The sequence below is a fragment of the Cuculus canorus genome, chromosome 9 (genome assembly GCF_017976375.1).
Source record: "Cuculus canorus isolate bCucCan1 chromosome 9, bCucCan1.pri, whole genome shotgun sequence".
Taxonomy (NCBI): Eukaryota; Metazoa; Chordata; class Aves; order Cuculiformes; family Cuculidae; genus Cuculus; species Cuculus canorus.
This window is the reverse complement of record NC_071409.1, coordinates 9,688,846-9,715,145: the sequence shown is the minus strand read 5'-3', so window position 1 is coordinate 9,715,145 and position 26,300 is coordinate 9,688,846. Positions and strand designations below refer to the sequence as shown.

General features: G+C 37.8%; 1 protein-coding gene across 1 annotated transcript in view; it reads left to right on the top strand.

Annotated features, from left to right (window-relative positions):
• SLC9A9 (solute carrier family 9 member A9) overlaps positions 1-26,300 on the top strand; it is a 192,820-nt gene that overhangs the window by 130,271 nt on the left and 36,249 nt on the right. Inside the window, exons 13-14 of the mRNA XM_009565945.2 lie at positions 4,815-4,863; positions 9,113-9,192. Coding sequence (XP_009564240.2) covers positions 4,815-4,863; positions 9,113-9,192 — 129 coding nt within the window. The remainder of the gene's footprint in view (positions 1-4,814; positions 4,864-9,112; positions 9,193-26,300) is intronic.

Below are 26,300 nucleotides of genomic sequence, written 5' to 3'. Positions count from 1 at the left end.
TTTCACTCTTGAAATTTCCCCTTGTTTCCCCACTGATCTAGAAGAGGGAGCGGCTAATTCTGACCCTTATGCAACAGCTCTGTAATATCACATTCCATCAGGTACACATTCGCCAGCACACACTTAGACCACACAAGATTGTTACTTACATTAGGAGACATGTCTTTTGTAAATTTTCCCAAGCCTGACATTTTGTTCATTAAATCATTAGCTACAATAAATGTGCATATAATCAACTGTTTCTTGGGCCTTCATTGGTGCTTGAAGTTGAAAGGTGTTTGGTATATCTGGACAACATCAGCAGGACAGTGGATAGTGCTATCATCCGTATCGCTTTCAGACCAGTATTTATGGCACTCTGAGAGATGTGCTGTGGAATCACCTCAATTTGAGGCTTTCCAGTTCAACTTGCATGAACCAGACTCCATTCTGCAAAAACAGAAAGCCTAGATAGACCCAGAAGTAGAATTTCAGTTATTAGGATTCAGATTGCAGAGAAATTCCTGTATTTGGAGAGTTCCTGGCACCTAAAGTGAAAGAGGGACGAGAATCACACTTCTAAGTATAGACACCAGAAGTTCTGCTCTGCCTGCCTAGACCCTCGGGAAGACGCGAGTCCGTACATTGTTCTGTGGCTTCACTATAGAAAGCAGAGATTTTATCCTCCAGTTTGCCTTTGTGGTGAAGTGAGAGAATTAAAAGTTGCCATGCCTGAATAGTGATTTGCTACTCTATATTCCTATGGTTTTGGGCTTGTATTTCATACAGCTGATTCCCCTGACAACTTAGGATGTATCTCTTCATCCATCTTCATTTCAAACCACATAAGAAAAGATGTCATCAACTGCTTTGTATTCAGTGACAAATTCCTCTTCTTACTACCCAATGCATTCTGACTGTTGCTAAAAAAAAAAATTATGCACTTGGTAGCACACAGGGATTTAAATATCATCAATTGTAAAGGGTACTTCTGCAAACTAATGCTCAGTTCCTAGCAATGCTTAGGCCTAATTGCTAGAGTCTGGCTGAAGTCATAAGCTCCTCTTCCAGATTTTGAATAGAGCAGCTTTGAACAATCTCTGAATCCAAGTTTCGATCCAGCCATCATTTAAAAACAAAAAAACTCACACACCACATCACCCCCAAACAAAGAAACACACTAACAAAGAACAAAACAGAACAGCTTTCAGGGCTTTGAATTCCTTTATAACTAAGGCATTTGAATCTAAGACATTACAAGAGCCTAAACATTACTAAAGAGTAGATAAACTCCACTACTACGTAGCTCTGATTAAAGATTCACTGCACTTGTTTTTATGGAAAAGTCATAATCCTAAATGATTAATGTATAAAATAAAAAGATGTAAAAATAGAAAGGCAGAAACAAAAGCATACAATATTTAGAATAGCCAAGAATGAATGAACAAGGAATAGAGATCAACCAGGAAAGTGGAACAGAAGGACAGAAAAGAGAAGTAGTAAAACCTGATAACAGGAGGAGACCAATTTGACAGCAAAAAAGGGAGGAAAAAAATACTAAGAAATACTTTTCTGACCATCCACTAGATCTCCTCACAGAAACTGAAAACTGAGAAGCTTAAAAGGGAAAAGATGTTTACATAAATATTAACAACAGAATATTTCTTAGCAGCCTTCATAGTAATTTATATGCATTTTAAGCTTGCAAATTCTAGTGGCTACAGCATAGATATAGAAGGTCTTTTGAGGAAGTCAGGATGTAAACTTGAAGTGCATACCTGTGCTTAATTACAGTTGTATTGACTGTCTCATATAATTTGTTATGCTTTGTTTTTTCAACATTTGCAGTTTAAAAATAGCATTCTAGTTCATGTCAAGTACATCAGAGTTAATTATAGCAGACCATGATTTTCACTGCTAGGTGCCTGATGTTAGGCTCCCAAGCCTGTGTTTGGATATGAAATAATTAGCCTCAATTCCAGAACAACGTAAACTGAGTCTGCTTAACACATACTTAATCAAATTGTTAATCTTAAAATTATTACAAAAATATATTGTTATTTTAATGCATTTTAAAACTCTCCCATAGAATGCAAAGAATGATCTGGTCCTTTTCCCAAAGGACCTTAATCAATAGGTAAGGTTGTGCTCTCCACACTCAATTTCCAGTAGAAAGATAGTATTTCACGAGAAAAATAGCAATGGCATCTGACCTTGTGTTTTAAATGAGTGGAGACCAGACTAAAAGAACGCATCAGCTGTGGCTCCACTGCGTTCATGTGGCATAGAAGTCTTCTTTTGCATATGTGAAAAACCTATTACAGAATGGTTATTTTGCTAGATATTCACTGCAGGTTTTTCTGGCTTTAAATGGTATTTCATGTGAGTATTTTCATCCATTCCACGTTATCATACTCTGCTGTCTGCAGAATAAACAAGGCAAAATGGCTACCACCTCGAACTATAAGGATTAGAAATTATGTATGCGGAAAAGCTTAAGCATACCAAAATTCTGCAAAACTGTGTTAATCCAGATTTTTTTTCTATGCCAGAGGACTGCTCTTGTCAGTGATTAGTTAGCAGTTATATCACTGTTAGTGAAACATCTTCACAGCCAGAAATTCCGGTTCCTATTGGCCCCAGCGCCTACCCTCTTTTACATTTCCTTTTAGTCCTTTCAGTCCCAAGTGAAATCTTTTCTGTTGTCTTTCTATAATAAATGCATCACAACTCCAACTCACACAATCAGTCAGAACTGGCAGTTTCTCAACTCCACTAAGTTCAGAACTGCATCAAGGCTAAATTACTTCTGTCCCAGGAGACTGATTCTTTGAGGTCAAGTCAAGCCCATTAAGGAGACGAGAGCATGGGGAAGTTTGTGCTGTAGCCTTTCAGCTACACCTATCATGCGTAAATGCTTTGGATTTTTTTATTTCCTGAACTGTGCAGGCTCTTAACTATTGTCTTGCTGGTGTTCTCTTATACTGCCAAATAGTGACTACATCTAGGAAATAAGCGTAGTCTAATAAGCAGGGCATATAATTGTGTTTAGGAGACTGCGAACCTTTTCCTGATTCTGACCAGATTTACGAGTATGGGATCATCACACCTGTGTTTGTGCCACTGTTTCAGCCTTTGCATCCTGTTGTTGTTGTAACACACGCAGTACAGGGCTGTCTTACACTACTTAGTTTTGAACAGCAAAGACCCTGGACACCACTGTTCCACATTACAATAACAAAGCCGATGTCAAGTAGCTGGTTAAACCTCAATGCAATGCTTCTTTTTCTTTTCCCCATGTAAATATTTTCTTTTTAATGAAATGGAAAGTACTTAGCTTGCTTTGCTCCAAACTAATGAATAGCTTAGTGCCATCAGAACCATTTTCTAGCAATTTAGAGATCAATAGGACAAGGAAAAAAAAAACAAAAAAAAACAAACAAAACAAAAAAACCCACTATTCGTTCCATCTCCTAGTTGAGTCAGCACCAGGACTGTTACTTTTAATAAAAAGATATAAATATCTATTCCTGAAGGACTCAAATTTTTTTGAGGCTCAAGAGCTATAACAGAAACAAACATCTTTTTTTTTCCTTCAATTCAGTATTTACATATAAAAAGCATTGTTCACACTGAGGATGGTGAGGCAGTGGCCCAGGTTGCCCAGGGAGGTTGTGGCTGCCCCATCCCTGGAGGGGTTCAAGACAAGGCTGGATGGGGCCTTGGGCAGCCTGATCCAGTGGGAGGTATCCCTGCCCATGGCAGGCGTTGGAACTGGATGGGCTTTGAGGTCCCTTCCAACCCAAACCATTCTATGATACTTTGCATATAGTTCCTGTCATTGTCTCTAAGTGAATAAGACCGTAATGCATAATATCTACAGAAAAGAATGCTGAGGTACATAGTTGTTATTATTACATATTATTTTAAAATCTATTTTGATGTGTTATTACCAAAAGGAAAAATATAGTCAAGAAGGAAGACTGTCAGAAAAACAGTAAAGCAGCATTGAATGAATATCTACAGAAGAGTACATTTTCTTTGCATCAGTAAATTCTGCATTAACTTGGTGGACCTGATACCATGCGGGAGTTTGTGAGGCGGTTGGGGGTTGTTGGTTACCCTCGCTGTGGGCTTCAGATTCCGGTGATAAGAAGGTTTGTTATTCATCATCCCTCACTACTCTCCTTCCTTTCTTGGTGTGAACATGAGCACAAGCCTCTGTCATTCAATTCATAACATTTTTTCAGTTGCATTTCTCCTCAGTCCAAATATCAGCCATATTCAAAATACGTCAATTCTTCCACCACATCATTTTTAACTGCAATTTTTTTTTTCTGTCCATATTATCAAAGTGCTACTCAGGATTTCATCATGTTGCACATCCCCTACTGCAATCTCCTTTCGCCTCTGGTTTGGCCACCTGCACATTACGCACCAGGGCCTGTCCAGATGCTGCAAGCCATGCATAACACAGCAGAGACAAGAAACTCCAGAGTCTTGCAGTTCTACACTTTACAGATCTTTCCAACTCAACAACTTTCTTCTACCAGTAATTAAGGATTTCACAGCACAGGTTAATGACTTGATTGTGTTTCCCCAGGTGTGGACACAAGCCAACGTAAAGATGGAATCTCAAGTGTTAGGAGCAGAGGTGAAAAAATCTCATTTCCTAAAAACTTAAGAATTTCATTTAAAAAGTGATCTTAACGTTTTGCCAGCTTTTCTCACCTAGTAGGACATGAATGACATAGAAGAAATATTTCTGTCCTCAAAGCTGTCTAATATACATCAGATCATCACTACATGTCTTCATTGTTGGTTTTTTTTAACAGAGTTTTCATAGATCCGGATGAAGATCTGAAAGGAGAAGCTGCAAGCCAGGTATGTCAGGATTTTAGACATACATGCTCTATTTAATATCATTCAGCTGTTGGCAGACCATGCTTGTCAAAACTAGCGTTATAGCTAAAAATGTTTAAAACAGACAAGTTAAAAATAAAAAGGAGCTGCAAAGTACCTTCATTGTGCAAGATATAAAGAGGGGAGAAATACGTAGAGATTTTTCAATGTGCATGCACTCATGAAAATTCTGCAACTAAAAATGTTAGAATTTTAGAAAAAAAAAAGATAAACAAATGTGAAGACAGCCTGAGAGGTCTAATAAAGAAAATAATGGAGGTATTGCTTGATAAATCCAAATTTTTATCACCTTCCACACACTGTATTTATGAAAATGAGAACAATGTTTAATTCCCCGGATTAAAAAGGAGAAGGAGTAGTGTTCAATTCTAGTAGGTCAAGTTCCTGAAAATATTTTTCAGTTAGAAATTCAGTTAGAAATATTTTCACCAAGAAATTACATTGTGCACTTAAACATTTTAAACTAAAGGAGGCTACTGAACAAGCTACAGCTGTTCATCTGTCACTCTCCCTTTTTTGCCTTACTTGTATGGCATTTCAAATGCAGCACTACCTGCAACAACAGCAAACATTTATAGAGTCCATGAAGCACCTGATGTGCTTCAGCATGGTACATGGAACAGCAGAAGAACCAGGGAAAAGCAACACTCCAGCTGACAAGTTGCCAAAGCAAAAAGCACCTAAGACTGTCGGTGTTTCTAGGCAGTGCCATCCCCTGCGCTCTTTTCAGACTGCACAACTGGAATGGAAATTGAAATCACCCAGCAGTGACAAACACATAGAAAATAAACTAGGGCAAGACATGAATAAAATACTCCACTCACTTGAAAATACTTTAAAGATATCATTAGGCAGAATTTTAATATATCTTACCTACTGAGTAAGCAACTTTTACACATTTGCACACATATGAAGACATTTAGGGTCTCGGCTTCCATTGAAACAGAAAGGAATTTGGGCACCTAAGTGTCCTTATGTTTCTTTGAAAAAAAGGAGTAAGAATATTATTCGTGTCTGGCCGTATCCTTAGTTTTATATCTGGGTCACTATTAAAAGGGTTAACATAAAACTCCATTACATCTTACCGAAATACTGATTTATTCTTTGTCTGAAGGAACTGATCATTAACATCACTCTCCTATGCATTTTAGTAGAATTCTTGCAACGTCTCTCCCCAAAATTCTGACTAAAGCCAGGACACAGAAACTTAATCTTAATCTAATCCTGATTAGATTTTAAAGATATATAATTTCATAGATTTTCTACTTTGCAGCACTCATGAATTGTCAAAGATCTGGTAACGGTGAATGCAGTATGAAAATGACTGACTGCATGTTTTGTGAAAATCTGATTTCCTCAGAAGTCAATAGGCATATATAATTTTCTCCTTTTATTAAAAATGAAAATAATCACGTTTATGAAAAACCATAACACATCTAGTGTCCCAGCTGTGCCCTGTAAATTAACACCTATCTCTGTTGACTAAACTCAGCAATACAACACAGAAAGTGTAAATAAATATAACACCTTTCATGCCCTATCATGTCCAAGTCAGCATTCCTTATAGTAGTAATTTTTAGCTTGGAAGATAGTTCTGATTATTCTGATTATCTCCCCCTGTGGCATTCTATTTTCATTTGTCTGACTTCTGTATTGTCATCTAACCTCTTACTAGTTAAGACCTCTGCTGCATTCTCTGTACCACTCATTTTTTTAAGCCAGTATCTATCACAGTTATTCAATTTACGTCAGGTTATTTCTTTTAATTTTCTGTTACATCTTATCTCACTCTTTCATTCTTCTTCTTCCTCTTTGTTGCCTTTTTTCTCTCCCTTTGTTTCTAATATGATGCTTTTATTTAATGCATCTACTTTTTATTTTCTCCCTATAGTAGTGTGTCTTCACAGTAACAGAAGTTGGTTTTCTTGCACTTATCCCGTGTTAGCATCATCCATTTAAGAGAATGCTGTTGGCCTTTCCAGATTCCTAGGGAAACAAAAGCAACAGCCATACACAGGGAAGTTCAGACAGAGGCGCTGGCACAAACAAACCTTATACATGATCAAATGCGAGCCTCTAATTTCCGAGAAAAGATAAATAAAACCTTGATTATGTTTTGAGTTCTTAGCAAAATGGCATAGCGTTTGACCGAACGGAGACCCTGCAGGACTAACGGAGTATGCTCTGAACTAAAAGTTGTGATAACTACAGGGGTACCAATACACAGGTAATACTGCTGCACCTTAGAACATCATTTTACAGGCCATACATTCGACATCAGAGGTTAAGCATACCCAAACTCAATTGGAGCTTAGGGGAGACTGAATCAGAAAAAAGAACCAACTCTTCAAGAATAAGATGTTTAAAAAACAGCAAAACTAGAGGAAAATAAGCCTCTAGGCTCCTCCCTTCTCAGCTCGAGTGCTCAGGCAGGATAGGGAAGCCACAAGGTCTGCCATGGCGATTTGATTCTCTCCCCTTTATGACCACTCTAATTACCAGGACAAAGAGAATTATGCTGTGGGAACTTCTCTATCCATATCTGTAAACAGATCTGGATTTTTAGGGGCAGAAAAAGCCTTAAAGACTTTCCATTTCATGAACACTGTGTCACAGACTATAGCAGCTACCTGGCTCCACAACTCTTTTCCTTTCCTACCTCTTCATCTTTTCCTTCTTTCTGCTTCCACAAATTTAATTTTCTGTCATCTGAAGGAACTGGATTTATTTAGTCAACAATTCCATGCATACAATTAGTTTTGGACTTCTGATTATGCTTATTGCTCTATTCTGGACTAACTCATTCACTACTTTTTTTCAGTTAGCTAGCAGCAAATTCTAGTTTGAGCTGTAAGACCTGGAACCCAGAGCTCCTTGCCTACCAAAGGTGTAAAGCCTTTTAATACATAACTACTATCTGGATTTTACCATGCTATGATGTCATCCATCAAAAGTGTGTCTCAGTTTCTTTGTGTCAATTCTATATTGCCTTTCCTTCGATGTATTGATCATCAAATCATTATCATAAGCATAAACAGAAGAAATAATAGCCTAATATTCATATCCATCTATTTATTGATGGACTCTCACAACTCGGTTCTGAAAGAACTGAATTACATAATGCACCCTACAGATAATAATGTATATTATTGTGTAGAAAATAATACATAAAAATAAAAAAGAGCAGTCAGTTTGCTGCATATCACGTACATTGAGAGTATAAGCACCAAAAGCTAACTCTAATAAGCAGCACGCAGGGTACATAATTACACAGAGTTTCAAAGTTGATCTATTACAAAAAGGCAAAAGTCAATTTACCTGCATGTTAATGCATCACAGGAAATTATGTTTCTAATGTGTTGTTAGATTAAAACAAAAATTATTAAATTGGTTTAAAATGGCATAAAGAAAAATATTTCCATTAAAAAAAATAATCTAACTTGCAGCAAAACAGAAACAAGACAATAATGAAGTATCCTTGGAGAACTGTCAATCTCATTATTAATTCCATCCTGCCGCTAGTTCTTCCACCAGGACTGATGTGATGCCCAGAGTAAGATCACACTGTCTTTGTACAAGACTGTCTAACATATAATTCCAAATGCTGACCCTGGGTAAAGGGACAGTCCATCTCTCTACCTGTGCAGCACACTCCAGAATTAGCCTGCAGCATGAAAAGCAGTGGGTTGATGCTTTTTGATGCTTATAAATTACCCTTACTTCTCCAATATTGCTGTTTTCTCCCCTCGGAAAAAAAAGCACAGAAAGAACAGCAAGTAGTGCCATAATTACTAGAATATCACAATCTCTTTACGAATGACATTTTGTAAGCCATACACAAATAGCATCTGATCTTGTAGGAGTAAACTGTAGTCCCACAATGGCAATTAAATCAAAATATCACTTTATTGATCTCATAATGTAGTGCTTCTCAGCTGCTTAATAAAATTGGATTCATTAATAAAAGTAAATGCTGCACTCTTCCAATTAGTATATAGCAATAAGAAATGTGCTATATGAGCCAATTTGCTCCTGGACTCACAGAGCTAACATTAGTGCAGGAAAGAGGGGGTTTAAATTTTTTTTAAAAATGGAAAAAAGCAAGCAGTTAATTGTAATTTCCTTTGACATGTATTTTTAATATTGGAACTTCATGTTTTATTTATGTTATAAAAATGCATTTCACTTTATTCTTTTGTTTATTTTGCAGAGTGCATCTAACTTGGATAAAAATACCACTAAAGCTGAGAGTGCATGGCTGTTCAGAATATGGTACGGCTTTGACCACAAGTATCCTTTCCTGTTATAAGCTATAAATGATGGCTGCATTACAACTGGCACCTTAACATTTTTACAAATCCAAAATTTATTATATTTCTAGAATTAAAAATTAAACACCTTCATTTAAATTCCATTTTGGTAAGGGGAAGAAACTTTGAAAGCTCAGAAAAACAGAAGGTCTAGAGATGAAGGACAGCACAGTTGCAGTACATTCCTGATGGAGGCTATGAAGAGTGAAAACAATCTAAGAAGCTCTGCTCTGTGGTAGTATGTAATCAATCGGCTTAAATAATTTATACGTTTTAAATTCCAGTATAAAACTAATCCAACTATTAATCAGATATGGCGTAAATTCTGTGTTCAGGAAACCAGAAGGCTGGGGACCGAAGCGAGCCCAATTGCTGCTGCCTGCCCATGTATTCACAAAACAGTACCTACCCGAGAGAAAGGAAAAATAATACAACACTGGTTCACCCCCAACTCTTACAAACAGAAAGAGACAGAAAGGGAGAGAGAGTGAGTGTCACTAATTCCTGCACAAAGATGTTAAAAGCTACCATTCTCATTTATTGTCATTTTCAACTGTCTCCGCAAAGGCTTTGTATAGCTCTCAGAGATCCCATAATTACAGTCATGCCCTGAGCCTTTAACAGAGAGATATGATGAGTGCAAGAGAAGCCCATCTGCTAACTTCCACGCCTGCTGGCTCGGGAGCCAGGTGGGCGAAGCTCTACCAGCAGTCTCCATTATTCAGTAACACAACTATTGGTCCTTTACCCTGCGCTGCTGAGTAGAGATTAACATATAGGCTACACCTATGGTTTTCTCATACCAGCTATGTCAAACTAGAATGAAGCATTTCAGATGATAAAATGTAGCTCTTTGGCAATACAGCTTCCTTAGACAGTTCAAGTGAAGTTAACCTTCAAAAAGACTTTTGACAGAAGACACATCTTTTTGGTTAAAAATGAATGTAATTCCCAATTCATCCACAAGAGCAAAAAGGCCAAAAAGCACTTAGTATTAAAATTTTTCCCTAGGATAATTCTTCAAGGATACTTAGAAATAGAAGGTGAATGTAATATAAAGGTAAGAATTATATTTAAAAGTTAATGCTAAGTACCAGCATAACTGGCTTTAACTACTGCTCAGTCCCACTTCTTTTTCAGAAGGAATAGCCTATGGTTGTGGCATTTCTTAGAAACTGTAAGTCGGAAGGAAAAAATGAACAGCAAAATAAAAAAATTGTGCTCTGAAGGGAATAAAAAAAGAAAAAGCAAGCAAAACAACAGGGAAGATGAGAACAGGACAAAGGCATGAGTTAAAAAAAAAGAACTGAAAGGGATAACAAGGCTAGAGTTAGAAAACAAGGGACAGAGGCAGAAGGGAAAGAGAAATCAATATGGAAAAGTCAGACATGCAAAACAAAAGGACTGCAGAATTCACCAGAAGCACCACTTCTCAGGTTTTATGTGTATGGTAGGGATCTTGAATACAGGTGTCTGATGTTTTATTCTAGAAAGTCTAGTTTCCATGTCTTTTGCATTTCAAGAGGAATATTTTAAGTGATTCTTTTAAAATATTCTTTAAAAGTACAAATTTATTCTTAGGTGTCAAGTGTCAGGTCGTAATCTTTCTTTAGAATGCAGATTTTCAGAGATTATAGTCCTGCCATTATCCTAAATATATGTTTTTATTACAAATAATACTTCTACATTCGAATAATCCTGAAAATGTACACCCATGTACCTGCAGAGAATAAAGGTTCAACCCACCAACGCTGTGACTCACAGCTCTGAGCATTTCTTTGGCATGACTGTTTCTGAAAGACATTCTTTACAGGGAGAGAGGAATTATCCACCCAAACTTTCTTTTGCCTTCCCCTGCTTAATGTTACAAAGCTGTGCTGCTAAATTTAGAAGAAGAAATTGCCATGTAGCACAGTATTTGTGCCCAATACAAGATTGCATAGTGGATTATGATAAAGTTTTCAGAGAAATGATACAGCAAAATAATAATCTATCTAGTTATATACTTCGAAAGCTTTCAAGATTGTGACATTTCTATAGTTTGACATTTGCTGTTAAGCTTTAGTACAAATCTACCCACTCTTCTGGCAAGAACATCTCTCTGTTTATTCCACAAGGGAAAAGCAAAAGGGAATATCACTGAGGAAATCAAAACGTTTTGCTGTTCCTTGCTGTCCTGATGAATGATTTCCACTTAGTTCAGTGGTTTTAGGCCACATGCCACTTTAGGGTAGAATTATACAAAATAACTCTTAAATTCTGTTTGAGAATCAAATTTTATTTTTATTCTGAAATAAACAGTAGGAGCCTCATCCACAGCCAGCTGGGTTCAATAAGGGTTGTTTTCTTTAAGCAAGTATCTTTGAATCGGGTATTGACACCTAAGAAAAACGTACCGTTCTCTAAAACCTGGGTTAAGAAATGTTAATATTGGAATAAGAAAAATGAAAACCAGATAATTTAAATACTTGGAGGTATCCTTTTGGATTTTCATCTCAATAATTCGAACAAGGAAATTGCAAAAAAAAATACTTGGTTTCTGACAGTGGGTAAATTCCAGTGAATTTATTTCAATTTCTTTGTTTCTACAGCTTACATTTGGAGCTGTAATATCCTACGTAAGGTTAGTAGAAAAGTGAGGGAATAAACAAAAGTATTTCAATAATTTATCGGGGAGGGAAAAAAAAAAAACCCAAGGTCTATAACCCAGCTCTACATACGTGGCTTTGTATTGTTCTCTGTGTTTTTCCAAGGGAGATGTAGCCAATTTTAGATAACAAATGAATAAGCAGATGGAAATTTCATTCTTGTAAGGGCAAGAACCTGTATAAGGGCAGAGCTCAAACAAATGGTGAGCAAAGCTGTCCCATTCCAGCGCATCCCACAACAAAATTATAACTTTGCTCCCAGACAGCAGCAATTTGGCGGTTTTTGACTCTTCAGTCCCAAAGTTCTTTATTTGCTTACTCCAGCAAATATCTCTTGGGTTTGCCTGCCTCATCCCAAAACACTGTGTACCTGATGGGAGTTAGAATTCCTCCTCTACATAGGCCTGTATCCCCAGTTAGAATCTGCTGCTAAAAATTAATATTATAAGTGTCTCACAAATAGTCTTTCCCTGTTTTTCCAGCTACTTTAGACTTAACTTCTACAACAGTTGCTGGTTTAACATGATCTTATATAAGTCCTTTTGCCCACTAAGGTTTCTTTTTCTCTCTATGTGTTCATATAATCCTCACTTCCTCACGCAGGGGCATATTTGCTCTTGCTGGCTGTTCTGTAGCATCAGTCAGGAAGATGACTATATGGCTCTTCCAGCTTCTCATACTGTATTTAGCGAGAAGAGAACGAAGGATTTGGGATTGCTGCACTAAAACACAAAAGTGAAAAAATAACTGAAGATGAAAGAAAGAGGGCATCGCATTTGCTAAAGATGTTTCCATCCATAAATGCTCACCATCTCTTACTGAGGAGCAGCCGATATTGCGCTGCAGGATATGTACTTTAATAGCACACACCAAAACTTGCACTGGGAAGAAAACAGTTACTACATAACAGGAAAACACATGCAAGATTACAATAGAAGAAAACAAGAAGGGAAGGAAGAAGGACAAACACTTCAAGCACATGGTAAGTTTCTTTAAATACTTATGTGTTAAATTGAAGAGACAGCCCTTGGGCACACCTGCAGCCAAGTATGATTTTTTTTCCTGGCAGCGGGGCCAGGATGAGATTGCGTGTGATGTAGTCAAGACATGACCAGAGTACTAATGCTGTGTATCTCTGGCACATGTGAGGCATCAGAGGGAACAAGAGAGATGCGATGATTGTTGTTAGCTGGGAGCACAGGCATTGTAAATATTGCAATGACACACCTGCTGCATCCGTGACACTGCTCCAAGCTACCAGATAGCAATGTAGCTGTCTAACTTGCACAGAGCTTTGCTCTTTCAGCAGCTCACTGTCACAAATAGAGCAGGAGGAGGAGAGCTTTCTCCTTCTTTATCATTTTTTTTTTCCACCTGAGGAACTAACCTTCAGTTACACTGAATAGGAGTAGGATTTTGAGACAGAGTGAGCCAATCCTCCATAAAGCAACTTCTAAAAGCGTTTCTACTTGAACTGCAGTTATCTATCATTCAGATACATTCCTTTCAGTTTAAGAAAAGAACTCTTTCTGTTCTTTGCACTGAAATCAGTCAGCCAAAGGGAATTGCATTATTTGTAGACTTTAGAAGTTTGTCCTTCTTAAAATGATAGATATCCTGATAAGTTATTTCTCCTATGCTTCGTACATGGATAAAACAGATATAATGGCTGCCTGTGAAGTAAGGCAAGTACAATTCTGTGCCTGCGAGGAAATGGAAAAGCCACTAAAAGCAAAAGTGCATTCTGGGGTGAACTGACAATCAAAGGCAAATTCAGCATTTTGCAGTCTTCAGCTGAATTCCCCTTATAGAATGACTTGCCACTCGTATCAGAGAGACACATCTTTGGAGGGAAAGAGACAAGATGCTGTGAGCATGCATGTGCACACCGCTTTCCTTTACCTTCTGGAGAATGAAAGGTTTCTTAATTACTAATATTCTGATTTGGTATTTTCTAACAGTTCAATGACAACAGCGAAATAGCACATGGTGTCCTACTTTTAGAGCAGAACCTCATTTTGCCAGGTAGTTTTCAAACAGAGAAAAGACAATCTTATCTCAGAGACACTTCAGTCTAATTATGACTCAAAGGAGCATCAGATAATGCATCGGGCCACACAAACAGTAACGTAGACTTGGCTAGCAGGAAATGTAGACATCCGAGCACAAGAATCAGTTTTGCAGGTGTTCGAAACAGATCATAATAAAAGCTAAGAAGAAAGCACAACTCTTATTAAATTCATCATAGTGGTTATTCTAACATGAACATGACACAAGAGCAGCTGACTGTATCATAAGGCTTTCTCATACACTGCAAAATTGAGCAGTACCGGGTGCCGAGAAAGTATTTTATCATTAGCAACAATTGCCTGACCTTGGTTCAAAACCCAACAAAGCATTTTCAAGCACATGATCTAGAAAAACTCATTGTTCTTTCTACACAGCACAGATAATCAGTATATCTGACTTAGTGCTATTTCCTGACCAAGGACACAAGATTGTTGGAACTCTGCAAATTAACCTAATAAATAAACATGGCTAATGATTAACCAGAATAATAAGTGACCTCAGTTTGTCCTCCATTCACAGAAAGAAACCTAGATAAATAATTTCGAAACAATTCCACACTGAATATGCAAGTAAAATCATTCTGATTTGTGAAGCTTCTCTCATGTTAATTCTTTGAAAATCTCATTCATGTCCAGATCTTTTTATGACAAAAAATTACTAAACATGAGTTAAATAACTACTATGAAAGCGAAGTTAAATGCAGGGCATTAAATGGAAAATCTTTGGTTCATTTACAATATTAAAGATTATTTGTGAAAGTTTCTTGATATTTTTATTGCAAAATATAAGTCTTTGAACCCACCTTTTCCTCACCGTCATCCTGGAGGAAGAAGAGAGCTGCAGGAATTTTGGTTCCACAAAATACAATCAAAAGGCAATAAAAGTTTGCCATTTCTACTATTTAGATTTTTCCTCCTGATTCAGTACATTGCAGGTCTGCTTACATGTTAAAAAAAAAAGGGGGGGGGGCACATGAAATACAGAGGTAGGAAGAAAAGGAACTTTCAAGGGAAAACAACACGAAGATCAGATTTTTTTTCATAGTCTAATTTCTTATATAAAATGATACAAAAATTAAGTTATTCTGGAATAGGACTTTTTTTTTCTTTCCCCAAAGGCATTACTCCACTGGTAGCAAAGCCATTATATGAAATTTCTCGAATTCCTTAAAGTTTTTGTAGCAGTAAGCAGTGCTGTTGCCTTTAAAGGAAGAAATAGATACATGTGGCGGAAACTTTATGGGATTTTAAAAAAAATCAGTGTTCAAAATAATGGTTAAACAGTGCAGGCATGAGGCAAATGGAGGAGGACAGCATGTTGTTATAATTGCAAAGTGAAAAGAGGGAGAGTGCATTAATGTTACCCACATTTTATAAGCTGTTCTCAAATCCTTGTTTTCCATGGGAGACACACTGGGCCTGATTCTATTTTCTGTTTTTTGCGTCAAGTGGTCATTGATTTTTTCAAGAGTTTTGCATGGTCTCTAAGGCAGAACCTGGTCTACAGCTTATTCGAGACAACTTGGCCTAAAGTCAGCAGCTGTTCTATTTAACATCCTAGCTCATTTGACACAGCACACTTTCTGCTTGTGTGGTTCAAGGGGTTCTCTCAATTTCCGATAATGCAGACCACAACTGGATATCAAGACTGTTTCATAGATCCCAGTAGCCCCAATTTAAATGCATAGCTATTTAGGCAACAATTTAATTTTATGTAAAGATATATTACAATACATTAAAATGTGCAATAACTAGAAAATACATCCTGATCTAAAATTAAAAAATGAAATTATTCAGAGAAGAAATATAACATTTTAATCCTTCCAGTACAAAACAATTCCAAAGCTCATTCTAAAACTCAAAATTCTTATGGTTTGTGGTTTTTTTGTGAGGTTTTTGTGTTTGTTTCTTTCTCTTCCTAGCATCCCACTGAGTAGGTCAGAAAGTTGACAAGAAAGATAGAGAAGCAGAATTGGAGCCTCTGAAGCCCTAAGAAATCTGGCTTTTACAGGTCTCTCAGCAGAGGCTGTTAATGTGCCTTTCCACATGGTTTGCTAGAGCCAGTGAGCAAAAGAGAAAGGGACAGGAAACAGGTAAAACTTCTGTTTAAGACGCTGCTGAAAGTAACATTTAATTTCAGCAAACCCATACTTTCAACGCAGAGATAAAACATCTGAAAAATTGTGCCTGGGTATGACTGATTTCCTTCCGTAGGTTTTAGCAGCTGGCATTAAAGCCCCTTTCTTTGCACAGCCACGTGCTTCATCCCTGCCTGTGGGCGAGTGGTCAATTCCCCTGACCTGAGGAACCTTTGCACTACACCCAAGAGCTGAAATATCCAAACCATTTCTCCGAGATTTAACAAGGGCCATTTCTGCAGCTATTCAGCAGGCTAGCAGGTGCTTACAAATCCCACCAAGAGCACAAAGCACTTCATACAACCAAGGCCTCAGTCAGGCAAATCCAGCTTACAGAACTGTTTTCATTTTTCCTCTTAATGTTATTTTCAGCTATAGCACCTTAAAGCTAGACAGCGTCAAGCTTTACACTTTAGCACGAGAGAAATTCAGCATATACGCTGCCAATACAGAACTAAGTACAGAGGATGCCTCTTAGAGACGTTTTATGCAGAGGTGCTATATTAATAACTATTGACCAAGAGCCAAATGTTCCAGCATGGACAAAAGATGCAACGAGGAAAACCGCTTCATTATAAAATCAACTCTCCAGTTTCGCAGCTCACTTCTACCTGGAACAGCTGTGTGGCGCAGTACCTGCCAAATCATAATACAGAACCTGAAGGACTTGATCTATAGCAGAGTGAAAGTAATTGGACTCACGGTGTATTGATCTCAACAAATTATAGCTCGAGACATCTGATTTTATTGATAAGAATTACTATTCCGTGTGACATTTTTTATTTTGCTTTATGCCTTCCACCTCTTCCCACTTTATTATGACAGCATGCTGTAGTTTGTATGTACAAAGAGCAGAAGCCTAGGCTTGTATTAGTCCGCTCAAGCATGAAATTATAGTTTGTTGGCTGACAACACTTAACAGCACCCGGGAGACTTAAGTATGATATAAGTACCGGAAGCGTATAACACAGATTTAATCAAGCATAACTTAAAACCATCTTTCAAGTCTCTTATTATTTCATTTACAGCCCTGTAAGTGCAAAAAGTTGCTTTGCATTACATCTAAAGTGTTTTTAAATGTTCTCCCGCCTGTATATCTTTCACTGTTGCTGTTCCATTCACTTAGCATGTATCGGTGTGCTTGGACGTGCACGCAGCACATCCTGCATATGTAACACTGTCTATAAATGGCAATTCTTTTACAGCAGCAATTGTCACAGCAAGATATTGCTAATTATAACATCGCCTAAGACAGAAAATGGTAATACTTCCTAGTAAGGGTATGTTATTAATGTTAAATTACAGTGGTATTCCTGTAAAAGCTGAGAGACTAAAGGAATTCAGCATAATTGACTAAGGTTATTACCAGGAATATCAAAGGGCATGTTAATGACTTCCCAGTAGAAAGTATTCTTGAACTGAACTCTTTTATGGAAAACTAATATCTGGATGCAAAACCCTTAAAGTCATTGCCATGGTCCAGTGCCTTCAGCGGGTGTGGATGAGGCCCTCCATACAGGTCTTATTTGGAAACTTAGCCTGCATGTTGGCATTCTTCCCATTTTAGATGGTTGCTCTGGAAAAAGCCCTGTTAGTATCCTTAGCTTGTGTTGGCTGTGATAGTTTTGAGTTAAACTACTTTAGTATGCTCTAACACAGAACGACAAATAAGATTGAGGCAAACATGCAAGTGAAAAAAAATTTTTTGCCTCTAATTTTAAGAATTCTGGCAATCAGTGACTCAAAATAATTCCTGGCAGCAAAGGAACTCCAGAGCTGTTTTCCTTTTTTTTTTTTTTTTTTTGATATTGAGCTATGTGCCTGATTCACTACAAGTGCATCATCACACATTCAAATATATTGTGCATCAGCCAATCTCAGCACCAGTTCTTAATTCAGCACTTCTCAAGGGGATGCTAAGGGGAGGTGGAGAGCATAAATGAGAAGAATGAGATACTGATTTAGGGATGGCTACAAGTTTGCATGAGGTATCACAGCAGATCATCACATCTTCGGAGTTCACTGTAACTATTGTTAGAGAAAACAAAAGTACCAAAGAAGGGAGACAAAGGCTGTCTTCCATCTTACACTATACTACAAGCCTCAAGTATACTGGAAGTCAGAGTATAGGGCCCATAGGAACACAGACTCTTAATTTAGATGCCTTAAAAATTCAGCAGACCAGTTCTGAGAATCAAGGCTGTAGCCTTTTATTTTTCATAAATATAGACCTAGAACACAGGAACCTCTTGATTTCTGTAGATTCAAGTCATTCTAGCAGAGCTTTTTTCTGTAGAGTTGACAATCCTTCCACCTGAAGATGTTCGTGGGCTTCTCAGTGAAGGTTATTTGGCAGAACTTAGCAGCTTGACCTTCTTTGCACAATGGGATCTACTTACTTAGTGATAGTAAATACAGCATTCAGATTTTTATATTCTCCTCCTACAGACTCAGAAGCTGAAGAGATTTTGGTGACAGTATTTTCAGAACTTTATCAGTATGCATATAGTTATTGTGAACAGAGACCAGTCTGATGTACATATAAAGAAAACAAACCACAGTTCCAACCATGGCACCGGTTCTACTGCTCTGATACCAGCATCACAACCATGAAGTCTGTTATTCTCCACTCTTAGTGACAGAGAGGCATGGGAAGATGTTATGACTTAGGGAGTTTGGTCTGTGAAAGGATAGGACAGTACCAATATTTTATGATCTTTGTTATTTCTGCTTTCAGGAAAAGGAGCAGTAGAAAAATAGATGGCAGCACAGAACATTTTTGGATGCATTTTTGGTCACAATTTGTCATCTAAGTGTGCAGAGGAATAATGATAGATTGTAAAATAATTTTGACAAGTGTACTACAGTTTACCTAAAAGATCATGAAAATAACATCAAAATTTTGGGGCTTAGATACCCTGGAGCTGCTGCGTCAAAAAGCAAGAAATACTGTCACAGAAGGTTAGCAAATGTACACTTAATTACATGAAGAAATGGAACAAGTGCTTTAGTCTGAGTGTTTTGGTATTTTTTTTTTTAACTTGAACAATTACACCTGATGGAGGAAAAAAAAGGTTTAAATCTGTTAAATATTGATGTAAAAATTGTTACTAAGGATATGTTATTTTTGCAGACAATTTTTAAGCTTTTTTTCCTTTGGTCTTTTGTGGAATTATGTACTGAGAACTCAGTTGTGCGACAACTGATAAAATCTCACCTAAATTCTGTAAAGTTCCTAGCCAGTGCTAATGGACTTCGAGTGTTTTGCTGTTCATTAGACATTTATAGGGGCTGTTTTATTCAACCTGCTGAAAGCAACCTGGTGATTTTCTGAACTGATGCTTTACCACATTATGGTACTTAAATATTTAATTTTGGAAACAGAAGTAGGGAAAACCAGTTGAAAAAATGAAGTGTTTACCTACATTTTTTGAAATATGGTATTTCTAACCAAACTTCTGCTCAGTGCTACCTATTGTAAAGAATAGTAAGTGCCGGCTTTGCAACGTCTGTAAGTAGCTCAAGAAAAGGTTCCTTCCTTGTTTCACCTTGTGTTCAGTATATCACTAAGGATGTGTTGTCTAAACAGGAGATGACTTGAACTACAATTGTTACACCAGTGTAGTATCACTAACTTAGGAATAGTCCATTAGTCTTAATTTACACCAGTACAAGAGAGGTCATACAGTCTTCAAGCCGCTCATTATACTTGTCTTTGACTTCAGTGGCTGAAGAGTCTCAGTTGCGCTAGATAAAACAGAGCATCTCTATTCACACCTGCTGTGTCCCCCCAAGTAGAGGGAAAGAAGTTCCTTCCATTCTGCATTGATTTAAATTATTTTGCCTGAGAAGAGAGTACAGGGAAAGTAGCTTTTTCTTCAGCTATTACAGTATCCTGCATAGCTCTGGCTGTGAATCTGCTTACAGAATCATAGAATCGTTTGGGTTGGAAGGGACCACAAAGGCCATCCGCTTCCAACTCCCCTACCATGGGCAGAGACACCTCCCACTGGATCAGGCTGCCCAACCCCATCCAACCTGGCCTTGAACACCTCCAGGGATGGGGCAGCCACAACTTCCCTGGGCAACCTGGGCCAGTGCCTCATCACTCTCATGGTGAAGAAATTCTTCTTTATGCCTAGTCTAAATCTGCCCCTCTCCAGATTATACCCATTGCCCCCAGTCCTATCACTCCAAGCCTTTCTGAACAGTCCCTTCCCAAGCAGGAAGGAGGAAGAACAGACTTAGAGTACAGAAACCTGATTTACACTTTAACTGTTAGCAGAACTTCTAAAACCAGTTTGAGGAATTTTTAACAGTAATGATAAAACTTAATATTTTCAAAGTGATTAGATAAGAAGTGATAGACACCACTTTAATGGGGAAGCACAGAAATGGGTTTTACTCATGAAAAGCCCAGTATGATTTATTCAAAGGTTGAGTCCTCATTAAAGATAGAGAATAGTGCATGTCACAAATGGTTAAGGCTTTGAAATTCTTTGTGGATTATTCACCAAAATTTGCATTGCTACACAGCACAAACTATTTTTGGATTCTGCATAAATAGAATATCTAATATAGAATTACATTATAATGAAATATGCAATAATGCAAGTACCCATAAAGTGCTTTTCATGTACTGCAGGCATCCAAAAGTTTCAAATGCATAAAATATGATTACACTTGATGCACAAATGACTGTGTATCAAGTTCATTCACATTAAATTAAAACTCAGATGTAAAAAATACATATATACGCCTGCTAAGATGTAATTAAACCACTATAGATGCTTTGTATCATGGGCAATATCAGTGGGAACTGAAGTGAATACAGATGTTATTGGTCTTTAGGGCTTGGTTTCGCTAAACTAAAAACTTACATTGTGTTGTGCAGAAAATGCTATTTGTTAATGATCCATGAAAACGCACATAAAGCTACTCTGGATCCAATTGTTCCAGAGGTTCCACAAATTTAAAGTAGTAATATACAGGTTTTATGTTTCATTATCTGTGATACTCAATTCAATAATATCTTAAAATATAAGGAAAGAATAAAAATAGTATGAAAACATATCTTTGTATACATACATATGTAGTCCATATACAATATAATAGTATTTTTCGACTGTTATTTGCCCCCCTTTCATTCTCACTCACACAATGGTGCAGCCTCAGCAGCAGGATTCAATACAGAAAGCACAGCCTCAACACAGGCCAGTCTGTTATCTCACCCGCTAGGATATCTTTTAGGAAACAGAAACGGTTGAAACTCTTTGGGGAGGAACAAAAAAAATCCTAATCTTTCACTTCTCAGATCAATCCTTTAACACCTAGGCTGTTATGTAAAAAATGGCCAGTAACTCACTTGGCAGTTGAGATTTTTTGGTTGAATTCACTGCTGTCTCAATCAGTTAGGAATGGTACAAGCACACCTACTTTATCATGTCACTCTAGGAAATAAAGCAGAAATGAAATATCTTCACAACCCTCTCCGAATTACAGCGATACTAAGGACCCTACCCTCTTCAATGCCTCTCTTCCCAACCCAGACTGCTTCTTAGCATGCACAGAGATACGATTAGGAACCTAAGGAGATGTGTGGCTAATAATGCAGACAACTTGTGGTTTATTCTCATCAGTGTAAAATGCCAACTCTGCTCATTTTATTGGACTATGCATCTTCACCAGTATTTCCAAGAACATAAAGCGTAGTTTAAAATTACATTCTTCTTTTAACGTCATATATAGTAGTAAATATATCTACATCTCTATGTTTTTGCTTTAGGCTCCATTGCTACAGATTCAACAAGACGGCCACGTATTTATAGTGATGTTTTAACTTTTGCACATAGAAGAGCTAGATCTCTTTTTTTAAGCATAAATACATGTATGCTTACATTATGGGTGCGACTACAAATGAGCATTATATCTAGGACTACTTTCTTAGTCTACCTCTGTCTACATATCCACCCTTTGTAAAGCACAGACCAATAATCTGTGACCTATTCCAACAATGATACACAATGTTATCCTGACATTAGACACATCTTATCAAAATAAACACTTCCTGGACCAAACCTTACCATATTCAGTCCAGACACATAGCAGTTCTTCCAAGAGTGCAATACACTCCATCATACAGTAGGGTTTACGGTAATTTCCCTACTGAATTCCTCAGATCAAACCTAACACAAAGCATGATAAAAATCTGAGCTGTGATTTCCTACACAGAGTGATAGGTCCAGTCCACGCAAATGAGCAAAAAATGGCTACACATTGACTGGCAACCAGGCATACGCTTACTTTGCCTCCACGTGCAAGGTAATTGCAATCTGAAAAATACACTGCACAAAAACAGTGCCAAGCCAGAGCTACTATTGTCCTGAGTTCACATGGCAGGAAAAAAACAAGTAGGCATGCTAGGTAATACAGCTGGGAAGCTGTAGCATACAGCCGCAGATGAGATCAGATTGGAAGCTTAGGGCAAAGGCATCGCATATCCTTTCTCAGGAGTTCCTCATGAGATCCAAGACCCACTCCCATAACTCTTCTCTGGAAGGTGGACAGTCACATAGGGTGAGGAGAGGAGCTTCTGCAGCAGAAGCCTCAGCAATACCTTGCCCCAAGAACCTCCTTCCTCATAGCTGGGGAAACACACTACGAGCTTGTTCCTACAGATAGATATTTTCTACTCAAAACTTGAAACTGAATAAAAAGAAAATTCAGATTCTGTAGAGCAGTTCATCAGATGGCAAATAGCTATGACTCAGTTTATCACAAACAATAACAGAACAGGAATCAACATTAACAAGCTATTGCTTCATCTGATTGTGAGGGGTTTTTTAATCTTGTTTCTAATTAATTTTGACAGATTGAATTAAAATGCTTATTTGCTTTGCATTTGATGTGCCTAGGGCCCTTCCTGACTTCCTTTCATAAGATTATAGGCTGTTAGCACCAGCTTTTGTGAGCCCTTTTTCCTTTTGGACGCTCAAGAAGAGGACCAAATCCTTACTTCCATTTGTTAAATATTTTTTATTTATTAAGAGGCTTCTAGTTTTCAGCAAGGTATTTCTGCTTTTTATGTTGTTTGGCTTTTAATTTTTTGGATGTAGAAGTTTTACTTTAACTTGGATATTAATGCAGAAGGTCCCATTTTGACTGCGTAGCCCCCTCACTAGATTCTTTCTTAAAAGCCTTCCAGTGTTAGTTCCAGCTGAAGTACCAGAGGAAGAAGCCTCTCATCCTTCTTTGTACGTTCTGTCAAAACACTTGCAAGGAACATTTTTGAGGCATTTCAGCTGGAATTAACAAGAGAAGACTGATTTCCTAAGGTATGTTTTCCTTCTGACAGAGTCAAGGAGACAGGCTGCTTCAGGAGAGAAATTACTTTTATTACATTCTTTTCTCCTCCTGACATATGAATAATTCTCATTATCATTAATTTGGATTGTAGTTGCTTACAGAAGTGGGTGTAAGCTCCTCTGCAATGAACTTTTTTTAGAGCTCCTGCGTGCAAAACTAACACTATCAAACAATGCTCAAGACTAATTCCAAAGAGCTCCGATCTATCACACACAGTCAGGAGATTATTGGATTCTTATGTTTCTGTACCCTGTGTCTTAATATCTGCAGCTTTGATAACCGTTGCCAGAATGCACACATTTCAGGGAAATGGAAACAAAAGAGGAGAAAGAAAAATCTTCCCAGAACAAATTTCACAGTGAATTGTAGAGAGCTTGGAAGGCCGGGGGTTTTAATGACGCCACACGTTTTCAGAAAGGTGACTTTCCTCGTTCTGTGTTTATGCTGCCTGCTTTGTTTTATTTTAAAACCAAAGGTTACACAAATTGTGGTGAAAATAGCACACAGGAAAAGTATATAGATGAATTACATGCAAATATAGCACACACAATTCACTGCCGCCTTGTATTAATGTCAATAAAACAACAGACAACCCAACAAAAAAGTAAGCCCAAAATAAGCCCCTTGGAATGAATGGAATTGATATGACTCCTGACATAACTTAGCTCTTGCTTCAATTGCTAAATCCAGCTCAGATGAGGTCGGTTATTCTGCACAAGCATCACTGTAACAGAGGGCAGAATTTTCCTTCCTGTTGTTCCACGGGCTTGTGAATGGTAAATATAGCCAGTCTCGAAGGGTGCTTGAGCCAGCATACATTTAAGTGTTTATCAGTAACTACCACTAACTGGAAACAACAGCCTATGCTTTGACACATGAAAGGGTGGATACCTGAGCTGGTATGCAAGATCTTGCTCCTTGGTCACGTGCAGGTGCTGAGAAAAAACTACTCCTGCTCACTTTTGCCCCAGGACACGATAAAAATCATAGCAAGTTAGCTTAAATGAGCTCTTCTGGCACTGAAATGATGAAGAATGGTGTTTGCAGCCCAGTCCTTCTGAAGGCTGAGATGCCTTTTGACTGTCTGCTGTGAAAGCCAGAGGACACCCAAGCTATACACAAGGAATCTGAAAGCATCAGTGTACCGAGCACATGCTACCATCCTTCACTACAGAGCCATGCAGAGCAGAGACACAGCTTTCGCATGTATCTTTTCACAGTGGAAGGACCATCTTCAAGATCCATAACCCAAGGAAGGAGCTACGTGATATAAGATGCTCTCACAAGCACATGCTAAGTTTTTAAACTAATACGCATACACTATTTAAGACGTAGGGACCAGCAGGATGCAGAGCTGGCAATACAAAGAGATCAAGCCAATATTAAGGAGAGAGAAATTTCACTGTGCATGTAAAACTTATGTAGTCAATGAGAATACAAGTAAAAATTTCACTCACCTTCAATATTCCCTTAAGAGCTCTACATAATTAAATAATATATCACAACAAAGTCTAAGTCAAATTATTACTAATATACTTGGGGGGGAAGCAGCCAACATTTAAAGCTGTATTTGTTCATTTCTAGTTGCTCTAATCACAGATATGATGGCATTTTAAATAATATATGACCACCCCTCCCCTCCTTCTGAAATGCCAGACCATGCTAATTTACAGCAATTGGGACGCTGTGGACACATGACTTCAAACTTAACCTTCAAATTGCAACCAATGCAACAATACAAAGACAAGGTGATACATTCACCATATGAAATGAGAATAGCTGCCTTTCAGCAGGAAGGTAACTCCAGAGCCTTCCTATTGCAGTTCCTAACAGAAGCAGACATTGGTCAGTTGGAAGTAAACAGCTGATCATGACTTGTTGATTGTATAAAAGCAATGAATGATGGATCAAGCTTTGAAAAATCGTTAACCATCATTTCACTTTCTTATCCTACTGATGCTGGTGTTTACAGAATCAAGGCCAATATCTTCCAGTTCTCTCTTAAGTGCTAAGGGGGCCAGTTTGCTCTCCTGCTAAGGAATGTATTCAACATTTCTCTTTGGCATCCTTATCTCCTCACACCAGTTGATTTAAGATTAATCATCTACTGAATTTATGTATGGAGCCAGAATACACATACCTTAATGTGTTCAAAATTTCCTTCAGTTCTAAGAGACTGGTTAGTGACTTTTCTGCATTCATCACGGCACTAGGATTTTCCCTGGATGGCCAAATTCTTTCAAAGACATTTGCTTGAAATCTGCTTTGTTCCTTGATTATCTAAGAAATCTTGAACTCTAATCATTACGTTACTACTAGCACTAAATTCCATTGAAATTCTTCAGTGTTGCTTTGCACAGGAGATTTGAGTTAGTGGCTGTTAAGGAATTAGTACTTAGGTTTTCCTTTCAAGCTCTCTCATCCTCAGCGAAGCACTGCATCATTTCAGCTTGCCAGTTCTTCCTCCAATTATGCCTATATCCAGTTGGGATCATGTAGTTTCCCTACCTATTTTTTTTGTTTTCTTTCTCACCCAGTCCTGAAAGGCCTTTAAATCTGTAGCTAAACTCAAGAGGAAATTTCCAATAGACCCTAATCTTGTGTTAGAACTGCTCATTTTCCTCATTTCTTTTTGACAGGGTTTTTTTTTTTCCTAAATCTTATTTGCAGGTGTTGGGTGGCTTGTTCCAGTTTTGTTTTGAGGGGGTTGTTTCTTTGCATTTTGGTTTGGGCTTTTGGGGGGGGTTCATGGTTGGTTTCTTTTAAAAAAAGTCTATGGTTACTGGCAAGACGTCCTGCTCAGTATGGTATTGCTTTTGGAACAGATTATCTGTTTAGCCAAGTGCAGTTAAAAAAAAATAGTAGCAA